At 38.6% G+C, this 11342-nt stretch overlaps 1 protein-coding gene across 1 annotated transcript; it reads left to right on the top strand.

Moving 5' to 3' along the window:
* The first annotated feature begins 3695 nt into the window (after positions 1 to 3695).
* On the top strand, positions 3696 to 11036 carry LOC133392122 (uncharacterized). Its single transcript, XM_061650874.1, has 2 exons — positions 3696 to 6119; positions 6611 to 11036. The coding sequence occupies exon 2, from the start codon at positions 9003 to 9005 to the stop codon at positions 10764 to 10766; it is 1764 nt and encodes a 587-aa protein (XP_061506858.1). The 5' UTR covers positions 3696 to 6119; positions 6611 to 9002; the 3' UTR covers positions 10767 to 11036.
* Positions 11037 to 11342: the final 306 nt, after the last annotated feature.

Below are 11342 nucleotides of genomic sequence, written 5' to 3'. Positions count from 1 at the left end.
TGTGGTGTTGATGATTCTGAGGTCGTCGGCGTCAGGACTTCCTCCTATCCATTTCCAAGCTGTTCCTAAGATTTCTAGACTTCTAGCTGTTCTATGTTTAGGTTTTAATTGTTGGAAGTTTCAGTACAATAATTTTACTTTTAGTCTGACAATTTCTTTAAGTTCGTTATTAATGTTTTCGTACGAAAAGTGTGTAATGGTGTTAATAGCATTTTCAAGGGTTAACATGTTTATAGGATGTATGAATTTTATGCTTCCTGTTTGTAATCTACAAGTTCTGGTTTTAAGAAAAAATATCGGTTGCCTGTTCAAATCTATGATTTCTAATTCTTTACTTTGCGAGAGTTGTGTAAGCAGGATTAGCATGAATGTTATCGGAAAGTATTGCATTTTCGATCTCCAAGCCTGGGAAAGATAAAGAAAACGGAAAGAACGTATTACTGGGACTTGATTCTCCTTAACTTGTTTTTGTTCCTCTTGATATTTCTTGCCATTGTAACTGTTTTATCATTCGCATTAAGACAAGTTTTTTCGTTGAATCGCGGGTCTAATTTTTTCCTAACGCCTTTCTTTACAAATATCTGTTTACCTGTCTCTATTTCCGGTGGTGTTTCTTTTTCATCGTTATATTTCTGCATGTTTCTACTTGCATTGTGGAGCTTTTGGGATACTTTTTCGTAAATGTTTCTAGTGGTTTGAATTATTTGTTCTGGATTCCGATTGCTAGTTCTGTTAAAAATGATTTCGTTGGGCGTGTATCCTATTGAGGAGTGAACTGTTTCGTTGTATAGTGTTGTCACTACTTTTATGATCTCCGGAGAGCTTAAATCTCTGAACTTGTGTTTATTGGTGTTGAACAATTCTATAATTGTACTGTGTGTTCGCTCTACCTGTCCATTGGTTTCGGAGGATGAAGAAAATTCTAATTCTGTTCCTACATTGGCTAAAAATGATTGAAGTTGAAGACTTCTAAATGTGGTTTCGTGATCGCAAATAATTTTTCTCGGTGCGCCAAACGTTGTAATAAAATGAGCAAGAGCTTTTGTTATGTCTGTCAAGTTCCTGGACGGAATTTCTATGGTTTGTAAAAATTTTGAAAAAGCACATACGAACGTCAAGTAGTTGTGTTTGTCGATTCCAAAGATGTCGATGTGAACGCGACTGAAAGGGGTTGTTTCAATAGGTCGGGGTGTGATTTTGATGTTATACGGTTTGCGTTCATACTTGTGTACGTTACAGATCTTGCAAATATTAATTAGTTTTTTAATTTTTGTCATCATGTGTGGAAAGAAATAGCATCTTGTTAGTTGATTATGAACTTCGTGAATACCTCTATGGGCGCGTTCGTGTTCTTTAGCTATGATGATGTCTTGGCGTTGTTCGTTACTAACGTCTTCTACTTGTAAGTGTGTAAGAACAAAATGTCCATGTTGGTTGAAGTATTGTCGATAAACGGATTGAATGAGTGAAATAGTTGATTCATCCGGTGCCATAATCGCGGTTTGTTTGTTATTGTGGAAATTTTTTAGAGAATCTAGTATTGTTAATTCGTCAAAATCATTTCTGCAAATAATTGCTCTTTTATAGTTGTTAAAAGGGGTTTCCGTAATGTCAGTTGTTATATGGGATTTTCGGAAAATTATCTGATTTCTGTAGTAATTGATTGGTCTCTCGGAGAAATGGATAAAATAATCGTCGGATGTATCAGCTGAATGCATGGTTTGTGAATCAGAGTTAGTATTGTTCGGTGAGGGGTTATTATGCTGAAGGGATTCTGAAATAGATGATGATTCTTCGAAGTTGACGTCAATTGTATTGGAAACATTGTTCTTAGGAGTGCCTGAAATGGAAGAATCTTGGTTAATATTGGTATTTGTAAGAATTTCCGTTTTCCTGCTTAGCGCGTCTGCTACTACGTTGGCCTTTCCTTCCTTGTATTGGATGTCGAAATCGAAATTCTCGAGTTCTAGGCGCCAGCGAAGAATTTTTGAGTTTTTAGTGGATGTTTTGATGAATATAAGAGGTTTATGGTCAGTAACGAGTGTGAATTTATGACCATACAAATAAGATTTATACTTTTGGACAGACCAAATAATCGCTAAGGCTTCTTTTTCTGTAGTGGAGTATCTGGATTCGGCTTCGTTTAATGTTCTGCTTCCGAATGCAATTGGTCGCTCTTTTCCTTCTTGGATTTGCGATAAAACTGCGCCAAGAGCGTAGTTGCTTGCATCGGTTGTTAGAATGAACGGTCTTTCGAAATCAGGGTATGCTAATATCTGATCCGAAGCGATAATTTGTTTTAGACTATTGAAAGATGTTTTATACTCTTCATCTTGCGTGTTTATCTTAGTATCCTTTTTTAGGCATTTTGAAAGAGGTTTTGTTAATTTTGAATAGTCTTTGATGAATCTGCGATAGTAGCCTGATAAACCTAAGAATTGTTTGATTTCTTTCTGTGTTGATGGCAGTTTCCATTCTAGGATTTTGGTGATTTTATCTGGATTCGGTTTTATACCTTCCTGAGTAATAACATGTCCTAAAAATTCTGTTTCTTTTCTAAGGAATTCGCACTTATCTAGTTGAATTTTGAGGTTAAATTTTGAAAGCCTTTCTAAAACTGTGTTTAGATTTTCTATGTGGTTTTCCAAGTTTTTACCGATGATTATAATGTCATCGAGGTACACGAAACAAATATTTCCTATCAGTCCTGTTAGCACACTGTTCATAGCGCGTTGAAAAGCAGCTGGGGCGTTTTTCAACCCAAAAGGCATTCGATTGAACTCAAAGTGGCTTGTGCTGTAGAAAACGCTGTCTTCCCTTTATCGTTAGAATCCATCTCGATTTGGTGGAATCCTGATTTGAGGTCAAGTGTTGTAAAATAAACTGATTTACCCAAACTGTCTAGTATTTCTTCAATTTGTGGGATGGGGAATTTTTCGTCAATGGTCTTTTCATTCAACTTGCGGTAGTCGATTACTACTCTTATTTTTCTCTTTCCCGAGGCATCAACCTTTTTTTTTTTATTCTACCCATATTGGCGAGGAATAGGGGCTTGTCGAATGGGTTATGGTACCATTTCGTAGTAGTTCATTAATCTGTTCCTCTACGTCATTTTTAAATGCGTGTGGATATCGATATGATTTTGTAAAAACTGGTGCATCATTAGTGGTAGTTATTTTGTGTTTAACATCTGGTGTAGCTGAAAGTTTTTCTCCTGCTTTTAATAGAACGTTCTGATTTTCAATAATTGTTCTAAAAAGATGGTCTTTTTCCAAAGTTGAAAGATGAGATGTACGAATTATCTCGCTCAGCATTTCGCTTGTAATTTTTGATTCGGGTTTCATGGGTAAAGGAGTAACAGTTTCGAAATTATTTACTGTAATTTCTAACGCTTTATGTTGTATATTAGGGGGTTTTGGTCTATTTGTCTGTAGTAAAATTGTAGTTTTTTTTATTTTTGGCTGAGTATACGCCTGGCTGAACTGTAATTTTTTTACAAAGTTTAGTCGGTTCGTAAACAATCCATTCTCCGTCCGTATTGGTTGGGAGAGTTACTACATGGTTATAGTTTTTCTCGTTAGGGAAATATTTTTCAAATGGCATAATTACTTTTGAAATTTCAAGTGTTTGTTTTCGGTAATTGAGAATAGCTTCATTTTCTGCTAAAAATTGTAAGCCAATCAATCCATCGAAAAAATTGTGGAATTTTAATTCGTAATATTTTTGTGAGGGAATTTCCTTGTATAAAAGGTTTGTTTTTCCGCAGGTATCTATAATTTGTTTTCCCACTATGTTAGTGATTCCGATCTGTTTGATTTCCTTTTTTGTTTTTAAAACACCTGGTTGGATAAGATTCTTATTTGCGCCGGAATCGATCAATAGATTGAGACCTTGTTTAGTGCGTAAATATGGGAGATAGTTGCATTTCTTTTTGGAATTTAAGTATTGTTTTTCAGACTTCCTGCTAGGCGAAAATTTACTTCGTCAAAATGATCAGTTTCATCATCACTGTCACTGTCATTGGACTCTTGTTCCGTTTCAACCTCGTTGTTGTGGAATTGCTTTTTATTTTGTGCGTATTTACTGCGCATTGAAGCATCTACATCCATTGGTTCAGGTTTATCTGAGTTTTTGATTGAAAATTTCTTTTCTGAAATGGCTTTAGTTGGTTTATTATAACTGGTACTTTCATTTTGGTTGAATTTATTCTTAAAAGGTGGTTTATTGGATGGGGTTTGAACATTTTTGGTAAGGCTGCCTGCATTTTGTTCTGTCGCTTTGAACTTACAAAGGAATGCATACGCATCCTCAATGTCTTTAGGTCGAGCGGCTTGGGCGTGCCCAAAGTAATTTCCTCTAAGTCCAGCGATGAATGCAGCAAGTGCGTCTTCATCAATGAATGCATTGATTGCAACCCAATTTGTGCGGTATTGTTCGTTTTGTTTTGCAAGGGTTTTAATATTTTGCACAATTTCTTTAGTTTGGTGGTAATATTTGTGAATACTCATCCCATCGGTCATTTTATTTTGCCACATTTGGCATTTATAGGTGGACAATTCTTGTCGGTCACCTAGCGAAGAAATTAAAATTTCTTTAATTTCGTCGAAATTTTGTGGACTTCCTGAAAGACATAGGATGTCTTTTGCTTTCCCACAAATTTTGTTTGTTACTGCAGTAACGTACATTTGGTACACTGCTGCAGGTACTAGGTCTTTAAACAAAGCTAGTGTGTTATCGGCAGTTGATAACCATGATGCTAGTTGTTTCCGATTGCCCTCAAAAGTTGGCAATGATTTTATAGGGTCAGGAATGCGAAAATAATCGTCAAATGCCCTATTATTACCTGCATTACTTGATGAGGTACTTGCGCTTAGCGCTGTGTATTGGTTTTGGAGAGAAGTGATGGCTCGCATCATCTCGACCAATTGTGTTGCGATCTCTTCCATTTTGTCTCCTTCTGTTTCAAGATTATCGGAGGTTGAAAGATCTCTGTGAGAATCGAACCTTTCAGTTGCTTTCATGTACGAATTTTTCGTTGTGTACGACACTGGGTTGATCTCTTTCTTTTCTTTGTATCACGGGCCCTGTCTGGTAGTACTCCCACGATGAGAAAAAGCTACTCCTATCTGGTAGTAAGTCACTTTCTACCTAAGAAACCTATCTGGTAGTATTTCCTAAGGACGCGAGTAAAACTGGTTTTTCAAGCACTGATTTCCACTGAAACACTGTTGCACTTTTTATGAAAATAAAAGAATTACTTACGATTTTTTTTTCTTGCTGTCGTGTCGCGGGTTCGTGATTTAACGATGCTGGTTTTCCTTCCAGGTGGGTAACTGCGTGGGGGATCCTCAACTCCTCGGCGGAATACAGCTTCGATCGATGTTGTCTTCCTGTGTTGCTCCGGATGCGTTGGATAACTTTTATCACTTGCGGGATCACTTTAGTTAGAGTTTTTCCAGTCTCTTACTTTTCCACTTTTGACACAATTACACTCACTTAAATCACTCCGGACGGCTGCGCCAATTATAAGTGCAAGGCTTCACGTTTCATAAAAAAAAACTTTATTGCTTAAGCGCAAGCGCTTCTAACACTGAGCTGATCCAAATTACAACTATCTTATTTCTTAAATTCTACAATGCACCTAGCCTTCGATTCTACCCTATAGCTGCTGACTCTGCATATCCGGTATGCACGTGTTCACGTGCCGGTTCCCGTTGCTATGCGCGTCATGTTGCTATGCGCGCGTGTTCCGGTGATGCGGTCGTTGCTCGGTGCGCGTGTCCACGTGTTGGCTTCTTATTACGTGGACTCAGCTATTCGGTCTACGTAACTATATGTCATTTCGCGTAGCCAACCCTGAGCTATAAACGTCATTTCCATACAATTTCAGATTGCGCCAAGATTGCGCATAAATTTTCAAGATTATATGTCCGAGATATATAAATATTTTTTGACAGATAAATATATCAAACCGATCCGTTTGACAGATAAATATATGCGCAATCTGAGATTGCGCATCGTCTATTGCTACGGTTATCCTTGGATGAGACCGAGGAAAGACGCCAAGAAAGCAAGAACGCAAAAACGAACGAAGTGGAATTGTGAAGTTGTGGAATTAAGTACAGTAGAACGTCGATTATCCGGGGACGGATTAACCGGCGGGCGGCTTAACCGTGCGCATATATCTGACAGCTCTTCATACGTACGGCGAAAGTTTGCAGCGATAATCAATTGGGTAACCAGTTTCTTGTGCAGCTCTGTAGTGTCTAGGGGTATTTTCGAAATTCATTTTTGTTCAAGAACAGTTGTAACACCAACAGTTATTGATTAAAATAATATTCTACTAACGATTAATCGATTGATTATAGGTGAATTAATAATAAAACTAGTGAATTTAATATGTTTTATATGCGTTTGACATTTCCTGAACCATTATCCGTGCAAATCGATTAACCGGCAACCGTCCGGTCCCGAGCTGCCCGGATAATCGACGCTCTACTGTATAAATAAACGACAATAAATGTTTTTATCCGTCGATAAACTGGCGCGATCAAATTCATAAAGTGTGAAGTAAATTTAATTTCAAACATTATAAAACCAATTATTCCAGCACCTCGTGCCGTTCGTCACTAAGTGAGGTTAGGTGAGATGTCGACAAGCGAGCGTATGACACGAAGTAAGGCGAAGGCTGAGATGGCAGAAAATACAATCGCGCAAACTATATCAAGCCAACTGGCCTTGGAACAAAGTCAAGATCCTTCACCCACCACGCCGCAAAATGTGCCAAATGATCAGCAGGCGTCGTCATCGAACATGAAAGGCAATGAGCTACTATGTAAAACGGTGAAACCTCCGCGTTCTCGCTCTTCAAAAGCATCGTCAGTCGACCGCTAGAGAAAAACAACTTTTACTTGCAAAGCTAGAAGAAGAAAGACGATGCGAGATGCAATTTATCGAAAAGAAGTACGCCCTTCTCACTGAAATACCCGATGATTCAGATGACGAGTCAAGCATTGCAAGTAATATAGAATGTTTAAGAGTAGAAGACTGGGTAGAAGAAAACGCGCAGTCACAGAATAGATTCGTGAAAAGTGAACCAGTCCATGCCGTACCACCGCAAACATTACCACAACATACGGTTCTAAACCCAACACAGAACATCAATACAATACAAGCGGAGTTATCATCTGCACAAAAAGATGCACGGAAATCGTTTGCGAAAGATCTGCCACGATTTGCCGGCAGTCCGGAAGAATGGCCGTTATTTATATCCGCATACAACAACACCACGGAAATGTGTGGTTTTACCGCCCATGAAAATTTGATACGCTTACAGAACTGCCTCCATGGGAAAGCGCTAGAAGATGTTCGAAGCTTATTAATGCATCCTGAGAACGTAGGCACAGTTATCGGAACTTTGCGGATGCTCTACGGTCAACCCGAACGCATTGTTCAAACGATAACCGATAAAATAACTGTGCTTCCAGCAGTCGACGAAAGTAAGCTGGAGACTTTGGTAGAATTTGCAGTAGCCGTACAGAACTTTTGTGCCACCGTACGGGCATGTAAAGTGCCCGATAATTTATATAACATTACTTTATTACATCAATTGGTGCACAAGCTGCCACCGCATTTACAATTGCGCTGGGCAGAATATCGTTTCAATCTTCAGGACATAAGTCTCGCAACATTTAATTCCTGGTTATATCAACTGGCCTCGGCCACCAGTGCTATAGCGTTTTCGAATATAAAAGAAAAACCTTCCAAACCCTCTAAAGTACCATATGGAAACCATAACGGTAGACAAGTTAACGCGCACTCATTATCTAATTAAGGACGTTTTTCAAAGAAACAAATTCCAAGTGGCCATCGTCGAGAAAGTATCGTAGCACATGACGTGTCAACCGACTCTCATCAAAATAACCAACAAATAACTAGAGAAGAAAGTCATTGTGTGGGTTGTACTGCTAACTGCAGTTCCTTGAATTGTTGTGAAGGGTTTTTGCGCATGGCACATAATGAACGATGGGCTTTAGTGAAGAATAATGGAATATGTCGTATCTGTCTAAAGAAACATCTCCCACCGTATTGCTCTGATAAAATATGTGGAGTGTCCGGCTGTAAGTATAAACATAATCCTCTGCTACATTACGAGCAGAGAAACAATGGAAATTTACCAATTCAAGAGCAACAGTTGTCTCCTACCTCTAACAATAGGACAGCAAATAACACTCACATCGGTATCAAGGATCGGTACTCCTAAAATATGTTCCGGTGGTGATTATAGGACCAGAAAAACAAATTTCGACTTATGCATTGCTCGATGACGGTTCTGAGATTACACTAATTGATCAAGCACTAGCAAATGAATTGCAGCTTACTGGAACACCCCGCCCTATGGAACTGCAATGGTCGAATGGAAGCATTCGAAAAGAACCAGATTCATTAATAGTGAATTTACAAATTCATGGTGAATCTGGTGGAAGGCAAATGTATTTACGAAACATAAGAACGGTAAGCGAACTAAACCTTCATTCACAAACACTGGACATAGAGAAGCTTGAACGGCGTTTTAAACATCTTAAAGGACTACCGATGGTCTCATATACCAACGCCAAGCCTCGTATTCTCATTGGTTCACAACACTCAAGTTTAACTACTCCATTGAAAACGCGAGAAGGCCGATTTGGAGAACCGATTGCCGTAAAAACAAGATTGGGTTGGACGATCTATGGCCCTGTGAACGAAGAGACGCAAACGTATACAAGCAATCAATTGAACATTCACCTGCTTCATGAGCCTGATGACAGTAACCTTCACCAAGCAATGAAAGAATATTTCGATCTAGATAGTCTTGAGGTAGCAACAAAAAACAACTTAGCGTCTAAAGATGATGAACGGGTGATAACAATGTTAAAAATAACACACGTTTTAACGGAGTTCGTTATGAATCCTGTTTACTATGGAGATTAGAAAACGTCAGTCTACCAGTAAATAAAGAGATGGCTTTACGTCGTCACCGCAACTTAGAACGACGAATGAAAAGAGATGAACAGCTAAACCACACTCTACATAATATGATAGCAGAATATTATCATAAAGGATATGTTCGAAAATTGGATTCAAATGAAATCCCCGAAGTAAAATGGTTTTTACCTATCTTCCCTATTAAAAATCCCAACAAACCAGGAAAGATAAGAATTGTTTGGGACGCAGCAGCGAAGTCTTCGCATGGCCTATCGTTGAATTGTATGTTATTGCAAGGACCGGATCTTTTATGTTCTCTATTGAACATATTATTATGCTTTCGTTTGGGTCAAATTGCGATCGCAGGTGACATTCGTGAAATGTTTCACCAGATAAGCATGCGTAGAGAGGATCAAATGTATCAATGTTTTTATTGGACAGAACAAGATGGAGAACTTGCCGTGTATACTATGACCGTGTTGACCTTTGGTGCATGTTGTTCACCTTGCACTGCCCAGTTCGTGAAAAATCGGAACGCAGAACGTTTTCAAACTACTCACCCCAAAGCATACGAAGCTATCGTTCATTCTCATTACGTTGATGATCTGCTTGTGAGTGTTGAAACAGAAAGTGAAGCCTTACAATTGATAAACGACGTAAAAACTGTTCACAGTGCTAGAGGATTTGAAATGCGTAATTGGATAAGCAACTGTAAATCCGTTGAGGCGTATGTTAATGGAAGTGTTTCTAGCGAACAATGTATGAACTTTTCATCAAAAAGTCACGTAGAAAAAGTTCTAGGCATGTGGTGGGACACTGCCCTAGACGTGCTGACGTATAAAGTGTGGTGGCATCGTTATGATACATCATTGTTAACGGGAAATCGATCACCAACTAAACGAGAAATGCTACAAGTCCTTATGTCCATATTCGACCCTCTCGGGCTAATTGCACATTTTTTAGGATACCTCAAGGTGGTCTTACAGGATGTTTGGCGCTCAAGAGTTGATTGGGATGAACCAGTACATATTGAAGAATTGAAGAAGTGGATGATATGGATAAAACTTCTACCACAAATCGAACAAGTAAAAATAACCCGATGCTATTCCCAGCAATATTCCATCAATGATGCTGAAGATGTTCAACTACATACATTCGTAGATGCTGGAGGGAGCGGAATGGCGGCCATTGTCTTTCTGAGAGTCGTTCATGGACAAAACGTTCGCTGTTCCATCGTAACATCAAAAACAAAGGTGGCACCATTGAAACTAACGTCAGTCCCGAGAATGGAGTTGCAAGCAGCTCTTATTGGAGCTCGACTAGCAAGCACAGTTGAAAAGGCTTTAAAGATCAAAATATCTCGCAAAATTTTCTGGAGTGATTCAAGAGACGTATTATGTTGGATTAATTCCGATCACCGCCGATATAGTCTTTTCGTTGGCTTCCGCGTAACTGAGATCCTTGAGTTGTCGGAAAGTAAGGAATGGCGATATATACCCATCAAGCAAAATGTAGCCGATGATGCTACAAAATGGACTCACCCGCCAAATCTATCTAATGATAGTCGATGGTTCAAGGGACCTGATTTCTTATATGAAGACGAACATAAATGGCCTTATGCTGATAATGTAAATAACTCAACAGATAATGAACTAAAAGCTAATGTGTTAGTTCATACGGTTTCTGCCACACCAACCATACATGTAGAGAAATATTCTAGCTGGCGGCAAATAACAAAAGTGGTGGGATGGATTAAGCGATTTGTACATAATATTCGTAACAGAGTACATGTCAATTGAGGGCCATTGCGAACGAGTGAATTAGGCGAGGCGGAAAATTATATTATACAATTAGCGCAGAGAGATTGCTACGGCATGGAGTATAATGAACTTAAACGATTCTCAACATCCGAAAATAGTGATACACTAAAGCTCCCAAAAACAAGCGCATTATATAAACTATCTCCTTGGCTTGATCGAGAAGGAGTTATAAGAATGAAATCCCGAGTAGCAGCATGTCATTATGCCACAGAAGATGCAAAATTTCCTATTATTTTGCCTAACAGACATTACGTTACAAAACTAATTTATTTATTTATTTATTTATTTTTCATACACAACCGACGGACCATCGTGTCTAATCGGCAACCTTATAATTAAATTAAGATATATATGACAATGATCATTTATAACATATAAATAGACCTCTAGCTAACATTAAATGTGACGTAGACGCAATTTCTCCTTGAACGTAGAAGTAGACATACTAAAATCGAACAAATCTAACACTTCATTGAACTCGAGGGACATACGTATAATGGGGTGTCCCTGGCTATGGTTGTTGCGGGTACGCGGTACACGGAGATGGAAATTGGA

Source organism: Anopheles gambiae, chromosome 2, assembly GCF_943734735.2.
Source record: "Anopheles gambiae chromosome 2, idAnoGambNW_F1_1, whole genome shotgun sequence".
NCBI lineage: Eukaryota > Metazoa > Arthropoda > Insecta > Diptera > Culicidae > Anopheles > Anopheles gambiae.
Note: the sequence above shows the minus strand (reverse complement) of the source record. Positions and strands in the feature narration are given on the sequence as shown.

Coding starts and splice junctions, on each gene's coding strand:
- LOC133392122 (XM_061650874.1), top strand. CDS start 9,003: ATGGCTTTACGTCGTCACCGCAACTTAGAACGACGAATGAAAAGAGAT.